Consider the following 25,801-nt stretch of genomic DNA (forward strand, 5'->3'; position numbering starts at 1 on the left):
AATTTAAAAATTAAAACAAAAACAAAAACAACACAGTCGCACTGCCCTCAGGAGCAGTCCTCGGAAATGAACTGGATTCACGTGCACGTCGGACTCTATGTACACCACACCTCCTGACTCTCTGCTAAAGCCAGGGTAGAATATAATTTTCATAAAATGTAGCAAACTCAAACGTTATGCAAAATTTAATTAACATCCTAACCAGAAATTTCAGGATCGTTCTAAGATCAATCTATTCTTTTCCAGGTTTCTAAGAGTATCATAGATCACGTTTTCCCCCCAGTCAGATTTTGATTGGCGCAGTGCCTGCGAATGCCCATATCCTCATGAGTGTGGGCCAGAGGCAGCACGGGAAAGTGCACAGTGTGATTCATGCTCATCAAAATCTGTGAATCTGGTCTGAAATTCTGACTTCATTCCCACCCAACTAGCTCACTCTGCCGTTCTTCCCAAATCTGTGATTCGATTAAGCTCAGGCAGTTTGGAAAGGAGAAATGAGTTGAGTCTAAAATTGTCATCTGCTAAATCCTCATGTCCATTTTAAGTGTGAATCTGCACTTGAAGTTTTTAGAACCAACTGTCAACATTCTAGTCTTTTCCCTGCGCTTTTCAAGTTCTGAAGGTTCCTGTGAAATGTTCTTTTTAAGCCACCGATAGCCCAGCGAATGGGATCTTTCAAAGCCTTTAATTCCAAAAAGACCTTATAGTAAGCACACGGTTTAGTAAATCCCTTCAACAAATTTCCATGACTTAATTATATGACTGCCTTAAAATACAGCCATACTTGGCTTTTCTGTCCAGTAATAATAAGCATTCATGTTTCTTGATTTTATATTGTATACTTAGCACCCAGCACAGCACCTGGAATGCCAGAGGTGTTCAGTAAGTATTATTTGAATTAATGAAGTATCCCATTAGGTGTTGATGATTGAAGAACATAATTTTATAGCTCTGATCACTTTGTTCATCACACCTGACAATCATCGTGACGTGAAAGATGCCAGCACACACTCTCCCCACGAGGAGGCCTTTTCATTCCATTTTGTTGTAGCTACTCCTCTCCATGGCTTGTAAACTGAGTTTGTTCGTATTTAAACCACGCTGTTCACATCCCTTCCCAGCAGATAATTAGGGATAACTAGTTCATGCATAAGATTTTGGTAATAACATTTTTGCTAAAGATCTCAGGCTTTTCGTATCCTGGGGTCAAGCAGGCTGCCCTGAGCCTGAGGGTGGAAGAGGAGAAGGAAAAAATGCTTCTGTTGTGGCTTTAAATCAGTTCAACCACAGATGAGATTTCCCCCAGGAGAACAGGGACCACAAGAAGAGAACACAGGGAGAACCTTTGGGGAGCATCTGCATTTAGGGGTAAGCTGAGGAGGAGGGAGAGAGTCCCGAGGAGACCCATGTGCACGGAGCTCTAGAACGGACTCGAAAGTGGGAGGACCCCTAGGGTGCAGCCCGAGAGACAGACTCCACCAATGACTTTCAAACTTTTGGCCACAGATTCACTGGAAGATGTATTTTACATTGTGATTCGGTACAGTTATACACACACATAACTGAAAAAAATGTTGCAGGAAACAGTCCTGTTTCTCCATGGGATGTATGCCAGCATTTCCTGTTCTATTCTGTACTCTTCTGTGCTATGCAATGTTGTCTAAACAAATGCTGGTCTCAAATGTCACAGAATGTCTTAGGACTGTGTGGTGACTTAGGACTGTGTCAACCCAGAAGTCAGAAGTGAATCAGCGGTAGCCATACTTTTCAGACTCTGAAGGTTAGTGGAGGGCATGGGCACTGTGGTGGCTCCCCTGTGGTGTCACTGATCTGCCTTTTGCTAGTGTGAAGTGGTGCCCGGACCCCCAGCGAGTCCAGGTCCTGCCAGGTCTCCGTCATCTTCTGGGCGTCCTGAGCCATCTGAAGAACTCCAGCTTCTCTTGTAGGTTACCGATGGCGTCAAGGTTGGAGTTGATGAGAAGCAGATGTGGATTTGCCTGGGCTCTGTAATTTGCGGCCAGCGGGCTCTCTCATTGAGGTGCGTGAGTTCAGTAGTTGTGGCGCGCGGGCTTAGTTTCCCCGTGGCATGTGGGAAGGGATCCCAGTTCCCTGATCAGGGATTGAACCCACGTCCCCTGCATTGGAAGGCGGATTCTTTACCACTGGACCACCAGGGAAGTCCCGCCTTTATTATTTTTTTAATTTTTAATTTTATTTATTTATTTTTTGACCACACCTTGCAGCATGTGGAACTTCCCCAACCAGGGATGGAACCTTCGCCCCCTGCAGTGGAAGTGCGGAGTCTTAACCACTGGACTTCAGGGACTTCTAATTCAGGGAAGTCCCTGAAGACCACTGCCTTTGGAAGCAGCTGCTGAGAGAGTGCTGGGAAGGAGGGGATCGCCAATACTGGCAGCTTGTGAGGCTGTTCTTCATGCTTCAGGAAGGGATTTATGTTAACTGGAGACCACTGATGCATGATAGTGGGGGCCACGGGCACCAAGATCGTATTTGCCAAAGCAAGAGTTAGACGTGGGCTCCGGCAGGTTCTCGGTGTTTTGGAGGGAGGAGAGTGGAAGATGTGCAATCAGCCCTCCTCCAGCCTCCTGCCATGTGGGTGTGCCCCCAGAGCCCTCTCTCACCACCAGTATGACTTGATTTGTCCCTCTGGTGTATGTTTTTGGTTGTTATGTGTAAAAAACTTTCCTGAGACAGACTGTATTTCAGCTCAAACCATCTGCAGAAATGCTGAGAGAGATACCTCAGGGAAATATATTTGAGATCAGTTATTACATATTCAATGAATTTCTCCAGAATGATATGGCAGGATGGGATGACAGAGCAGGTGCAAACATTGACCTCTCACGGGTTCGGTGAGGCTGAACGAGGAAACCGGAATTAAAGTCTTGTTTATGGTAGTAGCAACTTCACCTGAAAGGTTGCTGGAAGTGTTTATCACCTAAAAATCTTTACACAAGCTAATTAAGAGTGAGAACGCGTTGTGAAGTCATTCAAGAAATCAGTTAGGCTTTGTTTTATTGTAGTGATTTCTTTTAGTGGATTTATCGGGTAGGGGGCTGATGCAAGTATTTATATATATGAATATATCTTCATCCCCCTCCCAAACAATAGTGAGCAGTGGAAATAAAACGTATAATTTATATTTCATAAAATATATCATGTACGTACTTACCATTATAGACAGAAAAGGTAGAGATGTGTGAAATAAATGAGCCAGGAGTCTTGTTCCCTTTCTTCCCCTCAACTTTGGGGATTCAGAGCAACACACTGAGTTTTCCCTTAGGGCTCTGTCTTTATAGATAGATAAAATCGCAGGACCAGGGGTTCATTTCCATTCATTTGCATGTAATCTGCATACAGCAGTACAGATTACGTTGTGTCTCCTGGTGTTTTCAGAGAAGTTTGTTTCTTTTTTTCCCCTTAAACTTTGTCAAGATATTCTAAAGCATAAATGACATCTGGGGGAAGAAGAGAGCAAAAACAAAAAAGTAATGATACAAACGCCTCTGTTTTCATAGTGCTTTTAGTTTTCACATTTTCCAGAGACAGAAGTCCATTGGGATAAAAATTCAGAAATGCTATTAAGTCAATTGTTGAGAGAACAATGCTCTGTTTCTTTTCTCCTTCATTGTAACAGCAGTTCACCCGATCTGAGTTGTTGGTACAATGCCCCTTATCTCTATATTTTTATGTTGGTTGTATAAAAAAGATGTGTGTTTGGTATAAGTGTGTGCTGTGGCTTCATGGGAAAGTTATACAAGGTAGTCTTCCATTGAGCTGACACTGGTAGTGGGGCCCAGATTTGAATTAAGTTCATATTAAGTGAAATGGATGGTCATATGGAAAAATGCTGTGACCTGGTTTTGTAATAAGAAACGGGAAGAGAGCTTGAATTTGCATGTATCTTTTTTTTTTGGTAGACAGTGATGGGAAAATTCTTGTAAAAAAGTTTATGCGTCACACAATTTCACAATTTACTTTAAAAAGGCTATTCTGAGGAAATAAGATTTTTCTGAGTTCCTAAACACAGAGCTAATGTTGCTTCAGCCTAATGCATGCGAACCAAAGGGGGAAAATAAGAAACGAAACAGATTAGACAAGTAATACACTCTACAGCAGAAACTTTTAACACCTTAAAAGAAAAAAAAGTTTAAAAAGGAATCTGTTTACGTATTTTAATGTATTTATTATAATAAATATCAACATTTATAAAGTCATACTACGTATTTCGAAGTTTATTTTGTAACATCAATGCCTCTTGGCATTAGCATTGTGGGGTGTTCAATCAGACATGAACGTCACATCCCCAAAAAAAGATGTACGAGGTGTGGTGCTATTAAAACATCAACTGCATTATTTAAATTCCCTAGAGACTAATGTTGCAAATATTTTAATAGAAGTGAATATTTTTACTGAAGAGGTTTGTACTATATCAAGTAAGAACAAGTTGGACAGAAAGGATGCAGGGGTCTCCAGACAGTCCTGGAAAAGCATGGACTTGGAGCGGGTGAAGAGCAAATCATCAGTGGTTCCTCGGTTCCATGTGATTGGGATGGAAAAGAATTCCTTTCTGTGCATAGCAGACAAGACCTACTTAAAAACACACACACACACACATGCTTTAAAAAATTATTTTGTCTTTCTTGGCATTTAAATGATCAAGACTGATGAAAGTGGTAATTATGGGGACTCACTGAACATCTGGAAAGTGATTTGAAAAAACATAGAGGCAGCCGTGCCACCCTGTTCTAAATTACTATTTGCTGAGCATCAAGTGAGGAGTGGTTATTGCAGGCTGTGAAATGTTGGCTGCCTTTGGCTGCTTTCTTCCTCATGAGCAACAAACATTTCCCAGGCCCTCAAATATTTGGGGAGTTCCGAGTGATTGGGAGTGAGGGGTAGGGAATGAAACTGTTTCACTATTAGGAAAAAAAGTTTGACCAGAAGCCTAGAAACTTTAGAAGTGAAGTGAACAGTTGGCTCTGAAGGTGTCCTAGGATGTATGAGAGAGGAGAGAGAAAGGAAAGAAAGCCATTTGAACGAAGCTATATAAATGATCATTTTTATAAAATGATTGGTCCGAGAAAGTAGCAGTTGGTGGCCGAGGTGGCGGTGGTCTGGAGCCCTTGCCACGCTGGGCACTTTGCTGTCATAGTCCTGGTCGTTGACTGAAACAGATGCTCCCATGGGAGCAGCCCTTCCGCCCTCGCTCTTTCCTAAAGCTTCTGCCAGTACTTTCTCTTGGTGTTGGGGGTGGCATGGGGGCTGGCGGAGCAGCCACTGTAGGGGCTGCCTGTCTTCTCTCGCTCCTCTGGTCTTCCCCGTCGGCAGGCCTCAGCCCCTTTCTCCACCGGGCTGGTAAGTTGGGGGTTTATTTGTAGAATGTGTGATGTGTGTGGCACGGACCATTCTTAGGGGAGAGAGACCCGGTCTGATCTCTGTTTTGCAAGGTCACTTTGGTGACTGGATCCAAGGCAGATGAGGCCAAATGGGGAAGGAGACAAGAAAACCGGTCAGGAGGTTGTAGATTTTCATGTTGTGGCCCATGGGGCATGTGCTGTTGAGCTGAGACGAGTCAGGGCAGACCTCAGGATCGTAATCCGACTTACGATGCAATTCGTCAGGAGCCTCACCTCTACTAAAGGCAGTAAAGCAAAGACGGGTAGGCTGATCCCCTCTGTGCGTTTCCTCGGAGGCTGGCAGCAGACTTCCATTTGACTCCTTATTTTCCCTACTGGAAACGTGACAAACCTTTTTGGGGGGAGGGTAAGCTCCTGCCACCTCCACTGTGGCCATCCAGCCTGTTGTCTCAGAGGGGAGGGACTGACTTTTGCCCAGACATGTTCAAACATCTTACTGTTCTTGTAAAGAGCTTCCCATCCCTAGCTCTGTACTGGGGACTTTGAGGCAATTACCTCAAGCATAGAACATTTTATTGGTAACAAAGGAAGAATCTTTTCTAAAAAAAATCATTTCTTTCAATTCTGTTTCCCCACTTGGTCAGTTTTGTGAAATTGGTGAATGCAGAAGTGGGATAGAGATGGTCACTTGCTCTGACCCACGTATCCTGACCAGGGCCTTAAGATCTTTAGCAGAAAGGCTTTTTAATAATTAATTAATTAATTAATTAATTAGGCTGCATTGGGTCTTCACTGCTGCGTGTGGGCTTTCTCTACTTGTGGTGAGCGGGCGCTACTCTTCATTGCGGTGCAGGGGCTTCTCATTGCGGTGACTTCTCTTATTGTGGAGCACGGGCTCTAGGCGTGCGGGCTTCAGTAGTTGCGGTGCGTGGGCTTAGTTGCTCTGCGGCAGGTGGGATCTTCCCGGACCAGGGCTCGAACCCGTGTCGCCTGCATTGGCAGGCAGACTCTTAACCACTGTGCCACCAGGGAAGTCCCAGCAGAAAGGCTTTCGAAGAACTCTTTTTTTGTTGTTGTATATACTGTAATTTTATTTCAATAGCACAAAGGAAGTTAGCGTGAAGGAAATTTAAATGAAACAGTACGGTATAAATAGCAGAGAAGCAAAAACTCTAAAAAGGAAGTACATCTAAAGCATGAGAATTCAACATTCATTGGTGTTTCATCTTCAGTTTTGATTGACACTTGATGTTTGCAAACTTTGAAACAAACTTTGAGATCATGATGACTATTCTGAAGAGATTTCAGCACCAGCACTGAAGATCTCTTTAATTCCCAAAGCCTGTCTGCATCTAAGTGTGCTTTGCAGTCTTAGACATGTGCACCAAGGGTGGTGTGCTGGCATAACTATGAGACAGGGCTGACCAGTGGTCTGTCACAGGGAAAATGTGTGTGCACTTTTTCGGTTGTCTAAGAGTTGTGTTTTCCTTGGTTATCTTGGTAAAATCATTTTCCTTGGTTGTCTTGGTAGGGTCTTTTATTCATACCAAAGAAAGACCTTGTTGGGAGGTGAAAAGGGGCAGGGGAGCTGCTTCTCTGAAGGAATGAATGAATGAATGAATAGACAAAATGGCATAACCTACAAATGTATACAGCATTGCTGTCATCCTCTGTGTATGTGTTCAAACATGAATTTAGGAATCTGTTCCCCCTAAAGGAAGACTACAATCTGAAACATTATTTGTAGTGACTATTACTAGCTAAGTAAATTGAGCACTTACTATGTGCTGGGAGGACCGTGAAGGACCAAGCTCTGAGTGTGTCACGTTACTTCATCACTCCTCACGGGGAGGTATCCCAGCGTTGCCAGAGATTAGGAAACATGCTTAAGGCTGCCGAACCAGAAGCGGCCACAGAGCTGGATGTGAACTCGGGGGTGTGGGCTCCAGAGCAGCTTCCGGGCCCGTCCCTCAGTGGAGACAGATATGTTTCCTTATTTATTTAGCTGAATTTGTTCTCTTGCTTCTGTACTTGAATGATGTAGGGAATAAGAGTTCCCACTTTGCTGAGGGTCTCATGGGAGGCATGGTTCAGGTGTGTCCCAGATGCAGCATCCCCTGTTGGCTTCTGAATTCTCAGCTTCCCATCAGAATTCCCAGGAGTGGTGTCCTGGCATCTGGGTTTCTCAGACGCTTCCGCAGAGGTTCTGATACAGCCACCGACTGGGCTTTAGGGTGCCTCGCACTGACACAGTGGCTTTCCCAGGGGTTTCTTGGCCCTGCAAGGCATGCGGGGATGTGGGTTAAAACCGTGGCTTTGGCATCAGACAGTCCTGAGTTGGAGGCCCGGCTTCTTTGCTTGGTAGCCGTGCAATCCTTGGGCTGTCACTCAGCTTTTTTGAGTGTGTAGATGTTTGTCCATCTATACACACTGAGGAAAATAGGTCCTGTGTCCCAGGGCTGTCCTCAGCATTAGGTGATGCCGCATGTAAAATTTAGCCTGGCACACGTCCACCACTGAAAAAATGCCAGCTGGTATTAGTATAAGTGCTGCATAGAGGAAGACTAGATGGTGTGGGGCGTTTGCAGGTGGACTGATCGCCTTTGTTCTCTTCCCGTTTCGTCCCCCGCCCTCCTCACCCTCAGGACGGCTCCCTGGGAAACATCGATGACCTGGCGCAACAGTATGCAGATTATTACAATACGTGTTTCTCCGACGTGTGCGAGAGGATGGAGGAGCTGCGGAAACGGCGGGTTTCCCAGGACCTGGATGTGGTGAGTGGGGCACTGGGAATGTGTTCCTGCCCAGCCGGGCTGCTTCTGGTCCAGCATCCCCTCCTTCATCCCTCTCACGGTTGTGCGTGCGTTATTACTCTGCAGGCTGCTGCACTAGTTTGAGATAAAAAATTCAGATCCCCAAAGGATTAACCCAGGTCTGTGGCTGTCAGACTGAATGAGTATTAGTTGGGGCAATGATGATCAAATTTTTGTATTCATTAAAAGATTGCATTTGAATTTTAATTTTTTTTAGCTTAAGGGGAAAGGATGTTTTTGCTGTTGGCCGGTATGCGCTACATTTTTAATGACTCTCAGCCCAAAGGAGGAGGTCTCGGCTAGTTCTTTCCTTGTCTCCTTCCTTCTTTGTTTTCTTCTTTTTGTTTTCAACAAAATAAAATTTAAAGGAACAAGAAACCACCCTAATTTCTCACCTAGCAATAACCATATTGGTGTTTTAGCAAGTCTCCGTTCCGTGTTTTTCTGGGCATTTTTACATCAGCAATGTAATTCTTGCTTTTTTACTTAACATTTTATTATAGTTATTCCATGTTGCTAAGACCTCTTTGAAATCACCATTTTTCATGATTTTACCAAGATAACCAAGGAAGACACAACTCTTCTCTCGGGTGCATTGAAATTCATTTGGCTGTTTTATAAAGACTTCTATGTGTATGATTAGTGGAACATTTGAAGTTCCATGTGATAAACAGTAAATACAGAGTTTAGGTCTATATAGTCTATATGTGTGCTTGTATTTCCGTGTTGTACATTTACTAGAAAGTATCTTACCAAAACTTCTGCATTTATTAATTTAAATTTGCTATATAGGTCTTGGGTTCATTTTGGTTCAGTGCTTCTCAAGTTGTTCTGTTTCATTGTGGTGACCTTAAGACCATTTTAGGAATGAGAGGCAGAAGAAAAGGCTCAACACTCCGTGTTTCCTTATCTGGACCAGCTCCTTTTTTTTTTTTTTTTTTTTGCGGTATGCGGGCCTCTCACTGTTGTGGCCTCTCCCGTTGCGGAGCGCAGGCTCAGCAGCCATGGCTCACGGGCCCAGCCGCTCCGCGGCATGTGGGATCTTCCCGGACCGGGGCACGAACCCGTGTCCCCTGCATCGGCATGTGGACTCTCAACCACAGCACCACCAGGGAAGCCCTGGACCAGCTCCTTTTTAAGCATCTTTTATGTATTAGGGGACTACGTGGATCTTTTCTGAGTAACAGTACCTCTGCCTTTAAAAAAATGTTTGAAAACTACTGATTCAATTGAATCCTTATTTATTTTGTGATTTTCCATAAATCTACTTCGAGTAGAGATGAAAAAATTAGTAACTCGGAACAGATAATTCTTTTATTAATAATTCCTTTTGGGGCTTCCCTGGTGGCACAGTTGTTGAGAATCCGCCAGCTAATGCAGGGGACACAGGTTCAAGCCCTGGTCCAGGAAGATCCCACGTGCCGCGGAGCAACTAAGCCCGTGCGCCACAACTACTGAGCCTGCGCGTCTGGAGCCTGTGCTCCACAACAAGAGAGAGGCCGCGATAGTGAGAGGCCCACGCACCGCGATGAAGAGTGGCCCCCACTCGCCGCAACTAGAGAAAGCCCTCGTACAGAAACGAAGACCCAACACAGCAAAAATATATATAAAATAAATAAATTAATTTAAAAAAAAAACAGTATGAAGATTCCTCAAAAAAAATTAAAAAAAAATTCCTTTTATGTTTGAAAAAACCTATTGGATAAGGGACCCACCAAATGGTTTAGGCACCGCTGCTATATATTCCATAAGTAGACATCATTCACTTCCACTCTAAGTAAGATGCTGGTGCTCTTATGCAGTTTCATTTCTTTCCTTAACTCAGTCCACGTGAAGATTTCTTATGTCATAACTGTCAAAAAACTATTGATCCTTTTTCCTTTTTGTTCACTGATTTAGTGTTCAACATGGGTAGGAGTTAGTATAATGGAAGCATCCGTTGGGGGCAGAAAGCCATCACTCCAGGAGCCTGACGCCCTGGCCCAGGCAGGCACATGGGCGTCATTGTTGCCAAGGGCTTCTTTCCTGTAACTTTGTCCCCTGGCATGTGTGAGGGGGGGTGGGGAGGGGCATTATTCCTTTCTTTTAAGAAAGTATTCTCATGTGGCAAAAGACTGTTAAAATTAATTAGGCTCTCCTGTGGGGGCACAGTTAGTGCCTTTTTTTTTTGGCAAGGTTGCAGCCAAACAACAACTTCATTATTGCACTGAGTTCTTGAATGTTGCAATTTCGACCTTGAATAATAGGATACTCTGTGGCTTCCTTGGACATTTCACCATGCGAGGAAATGATGGCTGTGAATTGACAGGTGATCCTTGATACGATGCTCAACTGCTCTTCCCCACATTCTAGCTGGTTAAGAGTTGAGGTTACCATAGTCATTCCACAGTGTTTGGGTACGTTGGAAAGCAGCTTCTTGGTAGAAAAGGAAGCCTGCCTGGAAGTGGAATAAATAACTTCTTCCCATTTAGACAGAGAGGCCTAATTTGGTGTGCTCTGTTCCAGAGCTTTGGCAAAAGACAGTGTGGGGAGAAAACACTGCATGAGCTAAATTACTTCTCATCAAAGGTGCAGGAATGTGGTGGTGGATACAATTGATGGGAGCTAGCTGGAAACTCTCTTCATCCTTTAAAGTGTAGTTAGTGAGACAAGTAAGATCCCAAGTCAGCGTATTCAGTTCCCTTTCTATGAGATTCCAGGCAAGTATTGAAGACCAAGTTAGATGGTCTTGGTCCTTCACACGGCTCAGGAGTCCAGAAGTTAGAGGTTGTTTAAGGTCATCATTGAGGCCATGCTTGCAACACTGGCGACTTAGGGAAAGTTCCCTCTCACGGTGGTTAGCTCATCACAGATTGAGTCCTGATGGGAACTTATTTTCTTGAAAAGCTGCAACTTTCAGTCCGTAATGCTACTTTTTTTTTTTTTTCGTAACGCCACTTTTTATTGCATCAGAATTTACCTGTATTTCTAGATTGTGAATTCTGCCTTCAGACAAGTAGGCAAACTTCTTGCATGCTAGGCTTTTGGGGCAGCTTGGGGTCTGAGGACCTGCAGCTTAATACTTGTTTTCTGTGCTAGTGGGCAGCCCTGTCAAAAGCAGAAGTGAGGGACTTCCCTGGCGGTTCAGTGGTTAGGACTCTGTGGTTCCCCTGCAGGGGGCACGGGTTTGATCCCTGGCCAGGGAACTAAGATCCTGCATGTGGTGCAGCTCAGCCAAAAAGGAAAAAAGAGAAAAAAAAAAAAAAGCAGAAAGGAAAAAAAAAAAAAGCAGAAATGAGATGACTTGGAGAGGAAATAATCCACCAAAAGCACTAAGAGGAAATAGTAACATGTTAGGAACATAAAACAATTTATAGGGAAAACAATAGCATTAAGTTTGTTGTATCTGCTGTAGAAAAAGTCATTAGAGACAGCTTTGAGGGCAGAGAGTTTGGGGTGATGGTTTAAATTGGTTTTATGGGTTTGTTTCATTTCACATCCTATGGGTGAATTTGGGAGATTGAGGAAATGTTCTATAGACAGAATAGATATTTGGATATTGATGTTTGGCTTTAAAAAGTCCAAAAATGCAGTGTCCTTAAGAGCTAATTACATGTCAACTGGAGAACAGACAAGCCAAAAAGTCACCCTGCCCACAGAGATGCTTGACTTAACCCTGAAAAATAAAAGGTTTTGATTTGGGACTGGATATCAAACTACTTCTCTAGGACCTAATCACCTGGCCCCTGACTGGAATAAAGCCCTTACTTGATGAAGTGTTTTGGGGGCCAGTTAGTTTAGATGAAGGTAACAGAGAGAGTACAGATGGGTGAAAATTCAACAGCATAAGCATGGATTATGATTGAGATTTATAACTGTCATGAGAGTTTCTATTTAGCACCAAGTGGGCCCTAAAGGAACCGTGTGTTTGGACCACAGCCCTTGCCTCTGCTGGGGATTAGGACATTAGTGGTTGGGAACAGCAGGGAAGTTGCCCAAATTTCCATACATTTGGGCACATCCCTGAGCACTGTGTGTTTTTTTGGCTGTGAGAAGCTGCGCTTGGAAATGACAGCAGCTTTCCAAGTCCATAATGGGCCCATGTCTAGTGATGCTAAGTCTGACATCTGTCAGAGTGACACCGTGGCCAGGAGAGGGACACACGCAAGGCAGCCTCTTATTACCGGCCATGTCCGCTTCCTCGGCATCTTTGCGGCTGAGTCTGCTTGGATGTCGGCAGAAACAAGTTTGTACAGTGGTTGGTGTATCACAGTCTTGACAGAGAAGTCACCACTTACAGGATCTCTGTGCCACTTACAGGTGACTTACAGTTTGTGCCAAACTGTTAACACACCTGTGTGGGCCTCAAGAGCCAGGAGCCCAGGCAGGACTCACCCAGGTCTTCGAGGACTGAGACTGTTACATATTATCACAGAGAAATGTGATATCAGAACCATTGCCGAGGGTGTAGGAATGATTCTGGGGCATAATTATTGTTCCTAGCAATTTTCGTAATTTAATCTTTTGAGGTATAATTCTGGACAAAGACAGGAGGCAGTAAGAGTGGTGTCTGGTGTGACTAGGGGTGATTCTTGGGGCTTCTTCAGACCCTACCACTCCTACCCTACGTCCAAGCTGGAGTCCTGGCCTCGGCGATTGTCGCAGTGGCAAAAGGGTGTGAGAAACATGATGGAAGGAGACTGGGGGAGTCAGGAAGACTTGGGTTCAAATTCTGGCTGTTGTACGTAACTGGCAAGTTGTGTAACCTTTCTAAGCTTCAGTTCCCCCATCTATAAAATGGGGTAAAAATATAAAGTTGTTACAAGGATTAAATGAAAAAACTGCTATAAGTATGCCTGGTCCCTCATTGTAAGTGACCTATAACTGTTCATTTCTCTTCCTTCCTTTCTATTCCTGGTTCAAAAGCTCCTGTCATGATGCAGGAGTATCTGTTATTTGTACTTCATTAATATTTACTCACCTGAGTGCAGAGGTTTCTTTTAGCTTTTATTTTGGGAAATATCAAACATATATAAACAGCATACTATAACAAACTTCCTGTGCCTCTTACCCAGCTTCAACAGTTACCAGCATCCTGCCATTCTCACTTCATCTTTACTCTTCACGCCTGCTTTTTTATTTATTTATTTTTATTTATTTATTTCTGGCTGCACTGGGTATTCGTTGCTGTGCGCGGGCTTCTCACTGTGGTGGCTTCTCTTATTGCGGAACACGGGCTCTAGAGCACAGGCTCAGTAGTTGTGGCTCTTGGGTTCTAGAGCGCAGGCTCAGTAGTTGTGGCACATGGGCTTAGTTGCTCCGCGGCACGTGGGACCTTCCTGGACCAGGGCTCGAACCTGTGTCCCCTGCATTGGCAGGCGGATTCTTAACCACTGCACCACCAGGGAAGCCCCTTCACGCCTGCTTAATTATTATTTTTTTAAAGTTCTTTGTGAGGTAAAATTTACATATTGAAATGCTTGCATCTTAGCTATCCAGTTTTGTCAAGTGGATATAGGCATGTTATCCACACCCCAGCATGATGCAGGACACCCCACAAAGTTCCCTCATATCCCTTCCCAGGAAATCCTAGTTTGAGGACAGGCATTTTTGTCAGTCTGTTTTGGTCCTTTCTGTATTCCAGCATGGAGAACAGTGCATGGCACATAATAGGTGCTCAGTAAGTATTTGTTGAATTCATTTGTGTATGTAATTATTTAAAACTATTAAATGAGCGTCAAGCATCTGAGATGTTGTCATTCCAGAAATACAGGTAAAGATGTGTTCCCCATCCACAAAGATGTCACAGTTTAGTGGGGGCTTTAGACAAGTAAGCAGACTTTTTTTTTTTTTTTTTTTGGCCACACTGCGCAGCTTGTGAAATCTTAGTTCCCTGATCAGGGATCAAACCCCAGCCCACAGCAGTGAAAGTGCCAACTCCTAACCACTGGACTGGCAGGGAATTCCCTAATCAGACTATTAAAATGCCCTGCAGGAGTACACAAGAGAGCCCCTGACCCAGTTTAGGAAAATCAAAGAAGGCTTCCTGGAGGAGGTGATATCCAAGCTCAACTGTAAGGAAACACAGAAGATTAATCTGGTTGGGGAGCGAGGTGTAGACAGTGCAGAGTAATTTAAAGCAGAGGTCACAAGTTAGTGAAAAGGTCAAAAATGAGAGAAAATGTGGCTTTTATGGGCCACTGAGAGAAGTTTACTAGGGCTGGAACCTAAGGCATAAACAGGTGTGCAGAGAAAAGATACATGCTGTCCTTTCACAGGCCCTTGGATCATTAATGATATAAAAAGATAGAACGTTGCTCTGATTCATCACCATTCACAAGACGAAACAAAAATAATTACCATTTCGCAATAGTTGACCGGCTGGGCCAAGGTGACCTTGTGGCTTTCCCCAGTCATGCAGACTAGTCCAGTCTCCGTGGGGAGTTCTGTTTTGTTTTATTGACTGCTCTTCTTTTGTTATTTGCTAGAGACTGCAAAGCCTTTGGAAAACAGGTTTCCTGTACCTTTGAGCTACCTGAATATTCAAGAAAAGATATTCAAGAAAAGATAAGGGTTGCCTCCACCTCAGTGCTTAGGGAACACTGGCTGCCCCAGGAGGCTACCTGAATTCTTAATTCTCACCCCCAGGATAAATATGTGAGCTGTGTTGCAAATTGTCCTGACTTTGAATATTCAACTGCTAAATGCTAAAGCCCAACTGTTGCACCAGGGCATTTGCTTTTGTTTTGTTTCGTTTTGTCTTAATGGACATTATTTGCTAGCTTTGGGCTACTGTTGATTTGCAGATTGCAGTCAGAAACATGGGCCTTAGACAGTTGAGTCTGAACCACATTCTGCTGTGGGATTTACACACTTGATGTCAAAATACACTGAGGCTTTATGTCTTAAGCCGGATGGTAATACAGTTCTCTGCTTGGGCTCCTCAGACAAAGTCCCATTTGTAGTCAAATGCCCAGTCCCAACTTAGCATTGTTTTGTTCGTTGCACCACGTTAACATGGACATAAATATGAATAGGTCTCTGGGCTGCCAGATTTGATCTTGGCATCCCGTACCTCTCATAATTAAGAAGATTTTTATTATACTTAGGATCAATTTAGGTATGCTTCCATCCTCTTAAACTTAGAGACCTTTGTAGACGGCTCCTACCATTATGGAGACGGACAGATGAGATGTGCTATGTGTGATAGAATAGTTGAGCCGTCTTCATCAGACTTTTCGAATAGGAATCAACAACATCAGCTTCTTTTTCTGGTTTTGCCCCTGAGCATTCAGAAATGACTGATTTTTGTTTGTTTGCATTTATAAACACAATGTGCCCGGGGGATTAAACACCAAAATGGCATTCTGCTCAAAGTATAAATGCTTGCCAGAAAGGGAAAAAAGTCTGAGCTTTGTAGCTGTTTTCATTTACATACAACAGAGAGCATTCCTAGATGTTAATCAAATTGACAATAATTGGGGAAAAAAGCCAAGAAATTAAAGAGGCCACTTTTTGATGGCAGAATCTGGGCTTGGAGGGGAAAGGGGTGTCCCTGTTTTTGGAATCGGGACCTTTCAAAGTTAAGTGAGGCCCAGGCCAGGTGCATTTTGGAGCCCTGGAATATTAAAACCAGGTTACCAAAAGTATAGTGTGATCTCAATGTCTACATTTAACAATTAAACACTTTTAACGTGGAAGATTACAGTGTAATTTATTTATGCTAATCACAAGCTAATTATAGGCTACTTAAACATGCTAATTTGTGGCACACTAGAGGCAGTATGGTCTTGAGACAAAAGGTAAAGGAGTGTGATGAATGTTTCCTTATTTTCAGGCCCTAAGAATGGGTTTCTGTAGCTGTATCTACAGTGTTTTTTGTTATTGTCAAAGGTCTAAGTTTGAGATCCTCGGCGGAGGCTGAGTGGCCCAGGCCAAGTGGTTGATCCTCCTGTCCTCCAAGGCCCAGCTTGGTTGAAATGGCAAGGGTTGGGTCTGGAATGGGATTACACAGATGTGAGCAGGCCCCGACAGGAGGTCACCTGGAGCAGAGTGTTGAGCCTTCTCTGGTGTCAGAACACACACCTCACGTTGGCCTTCTGACCTTATAGGTCCACATTTTATCAGATAAGATGGGGCGTGATCAGGGTGGTATGGCTATAGACTAGGTCCGTATTTTATTTTATTTTGTTTGTTTTTAGCCACTGCGGGATCTTAGTTCTCCAACCTGGGACTGAACCTGGGCCCCGGAAGTGAGAGTGCCAAGCCCTAACCACTAGACCGCCAGGGAATGCCCTAGACTAGGTCCATATATTAGGGGGATCTCTCACCACAGCTCCTGTGAACCAACTGAAATGACTAAGGACAGAAAGAACTGGGCTCCGGAACACCAAGTATATTGACTGGACCTTTCTCTGGCCACCTGTTTTGAGAAGATTATTACACCGGTTTCAGCAGTAGTTTTTGATTTGGAGCTGCCTTTTTTTTTTTTTTTCCATTTGGAAGTTTCGAGAATTTTATTTCAAATGGAAGAAAGCAAGATGGTAAAATGTTGAGCTACTTTGTTCTATGCAGTTGGTTCAGTTGGTCTTTCTGGCTTTTCAACCATTTGGTGTTTGGAAGGACACAGAGTAACTTGGTGACTGGAAAATACATCTTAGTAACTTCAGAGCATGTCTGTTGCCTTTCCTTTCAAGTCTCACTGTATTACTTGAAAAAGGACATCAGATTCTAGTTTTTTGCCCTCCCCCCCATCCCCCATGTCAACCTTTGTTTTAGAAGTGGAGGCTTAATTGATCAACTGTAGAAGTGGTCTTAGAATTTGGGTTCAGGAGTAAACCAATTTCTCTGTCTTTGGTTATTCTGAGGTTTGTGCATAAATCATTTATTTCTAAGGGATAGTTTGAGAGACCTTCTGCAATTATTTAGAATATGAAGATGTTCAAAATTTGTGCTACAGCAATGTCATCCATCTCATGGACCCCAGCAGAAGCTGATGGAACTTAATCAAAAATAAATCAAGGGCATGTCCAAACCAGATTGGAAGCACATCATGAATATTCGTGAACATCTGGATGTGTTTGTGGGAGTGTATGTTATTTTTTAATGTGTGCGATAACAGAGACATGGCTTCTTAACAAAGATGCCAAGAGGAAGACAGATTTCCAGCTGTGATTTCAAAGGGTATTTTTGTTTGTGTGTGGATATCCTTTCTCCTTGGGGTGTGGGTTTCACTTCTCCAAGATACTCCTTTGATCTCTTTCATCTTTTGGAATCTGTTTTGATATTTTATCTGAATTCTTCATTGGAGTCAGTTACTTGACTCATGAAGATTAAAACTTTCTTTCTAAAGGAGAATTTTAGCTTAAGTAAAAACTCACCATTTAGTGTTTCTAATGAATCTTTTAAATGCTGGTGATTTTCTGATAATTATCAATGAAGCTATTTTGTATCGTTGATCACCAGTATAGCCTAACATACGTAAAACTCAGTACCTAAAATACTGCCAGTAACTAGAAAGGAAGGGTAAAGTGTGAGGAGGCCATAACAACGATGCTGATAATTATTGTAATAATGACATTTTAAAAGTACATTGGGGGCTTCCCTGGTGGCACAGTGGTTAAGAATCCACCTGCCAGTGCAGGGGACACGGGTTCGAGCCCTGGTCCGGGAAGATCCCACATGCCACGGAGCGACTAAGCCTGTGCACCACAACTACTGTGCCTGCGTTCTAGAACCCACGAGCCACAACTACTGAGCCCATGTGCCACAACTACTGAAGCCCACGCGTCTAGAGCCCGTGCCCTGCAACAAGAGAAGCCACCACAATGAGAAGCCCGCGCACCGCAACAAAGAGTAGCCCCCACTCGCTGCAACTACAGAAAGCCCGTGCACAGCAATGAAAACCCAATGTAGCCAAAAATAAATTAATTAAATAAATAAAATTTAAAAATAGTAAAATAAAATTAAAAAATAAAAGTAAAAAGTACATTGGAGTTTATGAGACATCCACATGTACTACCTTATTTAGTTTTAATATCCATATGAGATGGGTATTAGTAATCTTATGATTTCAGTTGGGCAGAGGCAGAAAATAATGCTCCCAAAGAGAGATCAAATAACTTGGTAGGGAAGCTGCGTCGCCCACCTGTCTGGACATTTACTGCTTGGGACCTGCCTGGAACCTCGGTTTGGGCACTGCCAGATGGGGATGACAGGGCTGCTTCATCAGATGTTGTAAAGGTTAAATAAGATAATGTTTGTAAAGCACCAGGAAGAGTTCCTGGGTACATGCTAGGGCTCAGTGAATAAAGTATTATTTATAATAGGAATACTAAGTAAGTAGGACTTATTAAAAATCTAATAGCTGGTAGGTATCAGAGATGGAATTTGAAACCAGGAGGTCAGAGCAAAATCTCTGAACCCCACCCCCCCAGGCCACCCACTAACCTTGCATTTTTATTCTCAGGAGATTCCTCCCAAAGCAGCCCTCCCCCCCTCTTCCCCCTCTCCCCCCCTCCTCCTCCCCCCTCCCTGCCTCCTCACCCCCCCCACCTCCTCCTCCCCCACTCCTCCCCAGGGAGTAAATCTTGATTTACAGATTACTTTAAGTGTTTGGGTAATATAATTTAAATGTGTGATATTATAAACAATAATATAATATAAAGTAATTTTTATTATACAAATTACAATAATACACTCATTATAAATTTTTTTTTAAAGAAAACCTCACAAAAATTCCTTAAAGTAGAAGTTTAAAGTCTCCTAATACTTACCAAGGATAACAATTCTAAACAGTTGGGTTTTAAGTAGCTTCCTGGAATTTCCAATTTTCTATTTGTTCATTCTTTACTTCTTCATCTCTTTTTTCTCTCTTTACATACACACAAATACACACTCACAAATGAACGTACGTGACACTCACAAATGAACGTACGTGATGTTTTACCTACGACAGATTAGAAGCAGTAAATTAAAAGAGGGTTGACTCATTGCTAGAGACGGTCATCTGATAGTGGTAGGAAATGTTCACAGATGGAGACACAGAACATTTAAAAAGTAAACAGAACTCAAGAATCTCGACAGTCTGGACTATTTAGAAGAGGGGCCAAAAACCTTGTAAATTAAAAAGTATCTGTTGAATTATATTCCCTACATTGTTACAGAACACAAGGGGTAATAGACGTTTCAACAATTCCATTAAAGAAGGTAAAATAACGTGAAAGGTAAAATAATAAAGAAAGTAAATAAAGTAAAATAAAACATTTTGCTGTTTTACCTGTATCCTTTTCTTGAAAATGTAGTTTAACAGAATATTACAGGGTTCTAAATATTGTAATTTTAGCGTATTATGTGATAACTATTCTAGAGGCAGCTAAATGATGATACGTATTATTCTTCCTGAACGTGAATACAGGGAACTGGTAAAAACAGCCAAGTAAAACCAATATTTAGTGCTTTTCTGGCGTGTCTCAGTAACGTAGGTGGTGTCATGGAGGAGTTTTTAGTCACAGAAAATATAAGCCTCATTTCAGGAAGTTCATGTTGCAATAGAACAAGACATCCAAGGATAAGATTCTGTTAGTCATATTCATAAGTGGGTGATACATAGAGATCTGCTTACAGCAAATTCTAGTATCCATCCGTTCACCTGGAGATGCGTTAAGCATTAGGACAATAGAAAAGGTAAAGGTGGTGATGCTTTTGGTTGGAAAGCTTAGCTGAACTGGTCTGGAGGAGCAGGTGCCTCACGCTAGGGTCGGGACTCTACAACCTCAAATCAAGCACGAGGCTGGTTTCTGAGTAATTGGACAAGAACTTGTACAATTGCTCAGCTTATTCTGTGCCATAACCTGGATCAACACAAGGAAACAGGTAAGGTTTGGATGAATTTAACAGGGCTGGACTTATAAGGGCACTTATAGTTAGAATGATAATGCTGACTACAGTAATAACCAAGATTATATATATATATTTTTTTCAAGTAGGAATCTTCTTTTAATTAAATACCACAACTGATTGTGTTCTTTGTAAAGCGTTTATTGAATACCTAACATGTGAAAGCACATATTATCTCCCTTCAGAACACTCCCATAGGGCTTTGTAAAATGATTTTTTTTTGAGATGTAATTCACATACCATAAAACTCACTCTTTTAAGTGTACAGTTCCCTGGTTTTAGTGTATTCCCAAGGTTGTGCAGTCTGTACCAGTCTACTTCAGAATCCCACAGTACTTCGTGTTCTGTCTTTCACCTTTCTGTAGTGAATGTATAATAAATACATTCTTCACTACTGCATTTCTGTGGCTAGAAGAGTTCCCAGCATGTACTAGATGATCAATAAATAGCTGTGAAATGAATGACAATGACAATGGCATTTTGAACATCTTTGAATTTCTATCCTCAAAAAGTGAGGCTTTCTTATTACTCTTAGTGTTTAAAATAAGCATAAATAAGAAAGTTTTTAAAGCAGTAAATTTTGGAAAGTATAATTCTGGGAAAAAGTGCCTTTATTACAAGAATGAATCCATTGACTAATAAAAACATAAAATATGTTAACAGGTTCAAACTTCTGATTAGAGGAGAAAAGGCTCCCAATGAAAGTATATTTGATGATAAAAAAAAGTCTTTTCCTGCTTTAAAATTTGCTTATGTAAACCTGTATTTTAGTATGGTTCTAAGGGATAGGCTGCTGTCCTAAAATGGATATCCAAATGTGAAAACCCAGGGTCCAATGAGGATGATCTTTGTAAAAACTGGATACAATAGAAAAGTGCATTTGGTACCGGCATCTTTTCCAAACTGACTTCCTAGCACCCTCACCTCCCCCACTGTGTATTGCTTGTGAGGTCCGTACCTCTCCAAGGCAGCAGCTTGCCCTTCCTCCCTCCCTCCCTCCCTCCGCGAGTGAGAGCCTGTTGTATGGTCACATGGAACTGCAGAATAGTGGACAGGGAACCAGTAATAAGGCAAGTGTTGGAAGCTTGGGTGAGGACCCAGGAATGAACCAACACTAGCTCTTCATAGACTTGGAGCAGACGGTTGATTCTGTCCATAGCATAGCTGGACCAAAAGCCCCTAGTTTACAGGCCTTCCTGCCAATGAGCAGATGCTCAAATGCGGGGTCACTCCTCCTGCTTCTTGTCTCTCCTCCCCCTCTCTTTTCCTCTTGGTGCTGCATACCCTGAAAATGGGGCACAGGGAGGCCCCTCTCATAGGCCTGCCTGTCCCTTTGGCCCTGGCATTGTAGTCCTCACCTCCTGCCTGAGATCACCCTGGGGTCATGTGTGGGTGAGTGTTTACGTGTGTGTGTGCATGTGTGTGTGTGTGAGAGTGGGGTGGGGGAGGGAGAGAGAGAGAGAACATCAGCAGATAATGATGACCACGGTTGTAGAAAACATCTTGTCCCTAGAGAGGGACAAGCAGGGACGAAGAAGACCAGAGAAGATGCCCCTTCTGCCCGCACCTCTTCATGCCCCCACCCCTACGTTGGTAGTACTTGGTTCAGGGGCACGAGGAGAACAGGAGATTCGGCCCCAATTCCCACCCCCCCCCCCGCTGTTCTACTTTAGGGCTGGTTTGCAGCAGGGCTGAGAGTGCAAGATGCCAAGGAACTCTCGCGCCCACCCGCTACCTTTCCTGCGCATCTGCTCCTCAGCGTTCCCACCCCCTCCTCACTCACCTGCTCCTGCCTTTATCCCTTCCTCTCACCACCTGGTCCGCCATCCACCTGCAGCCCATCGTCACCCCTGGACCTTCACTGCCCAGGTGAAAATGGCCACCAGTGACACCTTGAGGCTGTGCACCCTCCCTCACTCCCCTGGGGGTGAATTCATCTTGGACTCCATTTTCCCATAGAAACTTGTTACGCTGGCGAGTACGCTCTGCATCTGTATCCCAGCACATCCTGAGAAAAACTGGACTGGGTGGCCTGACCTTGGGATGTGTCCAGTTTTGCTAAGATTAAAGCTCAGTTTTGTTACCTCAAAAAAAAAAAGAACCCTCAAAAGAGAAACTGACAAGATAATCCTTGGAACCCAACCCATCTTGCGCTGGGCGGTGGCCGCCAAAGCAATGGAGAATCTAGAGCCGTTTGCTCCAGGTGGAGGTGTGTTTACGCCCATGTCACACTGACTTGAGGATGGGAATGAAGCAGGGGCAGGGCTGTAGAACAGGCCAGATGGGCATGTTTCTCATTACTGGGTGCCAGTCACCTGGTCTGACCTAAGGAAAAGCAAACTTTGAACACAAGCCAGCATTTTAGTCAGATAAGAATTTGTTCAGCAATGCTTGTGTTTGTTTGCCTGTTTCTTTTGGTTGGAATTCTCACCATATGCACCTCAAAGAATACCTCTGAAGGACATCGTTAGGAGCTCCAGTGCAGCCCTCACTGATGGGAGTGAAATCTGTTTCTGAACTGCAAGAGTTGAAAAAGAAGTTATAAATAAATGCAATTGGTATGTGTTATTTTAGTTTGTTGTTATGTGTGTTACTGTTTGTATACAGATTTCTAAATTCAGTGCTCAAGCTTAGAGAGAATGCTGTCTTGTCCATCAGCACCTAGCAGAGAGACAGCCAACATATGTACGTCTTCTTCTAGGACAACTTACGGGTGACCTGTGGAGCTTGAGTGCCAAGAGGTTGGAATAGGAATCCAGGTAGTCCAGGAAGGATCTGGCCCTAGGGAATTGGCCGGAAGGCAAAGAGGAGCAGGGAGAATCTGAGGGCGGGGGGTGGCAGGCCCTTCTCAGGTCTAGGAAGGCGTTGTTCATTGCAAGAGGGTCAGTAAGGAGGGTTGAACTTGTTTTAGTTTGATTTAGCTTTTTTTTTTTTTCAGTTCAAAAAATTATTTCTTTAAAGACTCTAGTAAAATACGCATAACATAAAATTTGCCATCCTGGGCTTCCCTGGTGGCGCAGTGGTTGAGAGTCCGCCTGCCGATGCAGGGGACACGGGTTCGTGCCCCGGTCCGGGAAGATCCCACATGCCGCGGAGTGGCTGGGCCCATGAGCCATGGCCGCTGAGCCTGCGCATCCGGAGCCTGTGCTCCGCAACGGGAGGGGCCACAACAGTGAGAGGCCCGTGTACCGCAAAAAAAAAAAAAAAAAAAAAATTGTCATCCTAACCATTTTTAAGTGTACATTTCAGTGGTTTTAAATATATTCTCACTGTGCTCTCATCACCACCCATCGACAGAACTCTTCATCCTGCAAAACTGAAACCTGAGTCCTGCTAAACAATAGCTCCCCACTCCCTGCTCCCCCGAGCTCCTGGCAACCATTCTCCTTTCTGTCTTTATGGATTTGGCCTCTCTTAACCATCTCACGTTAGTGGAATTATATAGTATTTGTTCTTTTGGGACAGGCTTATTTCACTTAGTATAGTTTCCTCAAGGTTTTCCCATGTAGCAGCATGTGTCAGAATTTCCTTCCTTTTTTTTGTTTTTTTCTTAAAGATTTATTTATTATGCTTTTATTTATTTTACTTATTTTTGGCTGCGTCAGGTCTTAGTTGCGGCACATGAGATCTTTCGTTGTGGCCTGTGGGATCTTCGTTGCGTCGTGAGGGCTTCTCTCTAGTTGAGGCGTGTGGGTTTTTTCTTCTCTAGCTGTGATGCGTGGGCTCCAGAGCGTGTGGGCTCTGTAGTTTGTGGCACGGGGGCTTTCTAGTTGAGACACGCGAGCTCAGTAGTTGTGGCGCGCCGGCTTAGTTGCCCTAGGCATGTGGGATCTTAGTTCCTTGACGAGGGATTGAACCCGCATCCCCTGCATTGTAAGGCGGATTCTTTACCACTGGACCACCAGGGAAGTCTCCCTTCCTTTTTAACACTGAATAATATTCCATTGTATGTATTTACCACATTTTGTTTATCCATTTATCCATCCATCCATCAATAGACAGTTGAATTGCTTCCACCATTTGGCTATTGAGAATAGTGCTGCTGTGAACATGGGTGTACAATTAACTCTCTGAGTCTCTGCTTTCAATTCTTTGGGGGTATATACCCAGAAGTGGAATTCCTGGAACATATGGTAATTCTATTTTTAATTTTGGGGGGAATCTCCATACTGTTTACATTCCCACCAACAGTGTACAAAGGTTCCAGTTTCTTCATATCCTTGCCGATGCTCATTCTTTTGTTTCTTTCTTTCCTTTTTTAAAAAATAGTAACCATTCTAATGGCTGTGAAGTGATGCCTTACTGTGGTTTTGATTTGTATCTCCCTAATGATTAGTGATGGTGAGCATCTTTTCATATGCTTTTTGGCCATCTGTATATTTTCTTAAGAGAAATGTCTGTTCAAGTTTTTTTGTTTTTTCATTTTTTTCCCCCATTTTCAAATTGGGTAGCTTTTGTTGTTGTGTTGTAGGAGTTCTTTATGTATTCTGGATATTAATCCCTTATCAAATAAATATATGATTTTCTCCCATTCCCTGGGTTGCCTTTTTACACTGTTAATAGTGTCCTTTGATGAACAAAAGTTTTGTTTTTTTAATTTTTATTTTATATTTCAGTATAGTTGATTTACAATGTTGTGTTAGTTTCAGATGTACAGCAAAGTGGTTCAGTAATACATATATCTATTATTTTTCAGATTCTTTTCCCATATAGGTTACTAGAGAGTATTGAGTAGAGTTCCTTGTGCTGTACAGTAGGTCCTTGTTGATTTTATATATAACAGTGTATTAAAAAATTTATAATTTTGATGAAGTTCAATTTATCTAATTCTTCTTTTGTTGCCTGTGCTTTTGATGTCATATCCGAGAAGTCATTGCCAAAACGATGTTCCCCTATGTTTTCTTCTAAGAGTTTTATAGTTTCAGCTCTTATATTTAAGGTCTTTGACCCATTTTGAGTTATTTATTGTATATGGTGTAAGGTACTCCCTTAGCTTTTATTATTATGAAGTACATTCATTATCGCATAATTTCAAGAGATTTGTTGTGAAGGAAAACAGTCTCTGCCTCCCTTCTACCCCATTTCTTGTGCCTAGACAGTCATTTTCCCTCTACACGTGTCACTGCATCCTGCTCCAATGCCATCTCTGCAGTGTTTTCATTGGTTCCCTAAGGCAAGTGACACTTGTCCTTCTGAATTACTGTTGCAGTTTTATGATACTTTTCATATGATATCTGTTCTTTCCTACCTTTTATTATTATTCATGTACTTGTCTCATCCCTTCTACCAGATTATAAGCACCAAGATGGCTGGCTTTAATTGCATCCCTGTATCCTTCAGAGCATTTGCCACAATACCTGGTGCCTCATGGTGACTTGTACCTTGTAGAGGCCAACGATTATTAACTGTATACCCAATTAGTAAGAGTTCTTAGAAGATAGTATTGTGTGAATAGCAATATTGAACTTAAACATTCTCCAGTTTTAATTTTTGCTTAAATGAACTCTCAAGTTTGCTTTTGTTTTCTTTAAAATGTCAGAAAATGCTATGAAAATTGCCATCAATGTTCTAATAAGAGAATTAAGAGAAGAATAAGAGCATAAGAGAAGGGTGGAATTTTTATACCAACGTCGCCTTGGGGCTAGCTAAGAAATTTCCTACCTAAGTGACTTCAAGATTGTCCTTAAAAACTACTATCTGTATTTAAAGCCAGACGGCAGAAGGTGATTC

At 42.8% G+C, this 25,801-nt stretch overlaps 1 protein-coding gene across 7 annotated transcripts in view; it reads left to right on the forward strand.

Annotated features, from left to right (window-relative positions):
- Nucleotides 1–25,801, forward strand: part of SASH1 (SAM and SH3 domain containing 1) — a 322,353-nt gene that overhangs the window by 166,077 nt on the left and 130,475 nt on the right. For all 7 annotated transcript variants that reach the window (XM_060283582.2, XM_060283583.2, XM_060283580.2 and 4 more), the window contains exon 2: nucleotides 8,027–8,155. In XM_060283582.2, the coding sequence (XP_060139565.1) occupies nucleotides 8,027–8,155 (129 nt within the window). The remainder of the gene's footprint in view (nucleotides 1–8,026; nucleotides 8,156–25,801) is intronic.

Source organism: Globicephala melas, chromosome 14 (genome assembly GCF_963455315.2).
Source record: "Globicephala melas chromosome 14, mGloMel1.2, whole genome shotgun sequence".
Classification (NCBI taxonomy): domain Eukaryota; kingdom Metazoa; phylum Chordata; class Mammalia; order Artiodactyla; family Delphinidae; genus Globicephala; species Globicephala melas.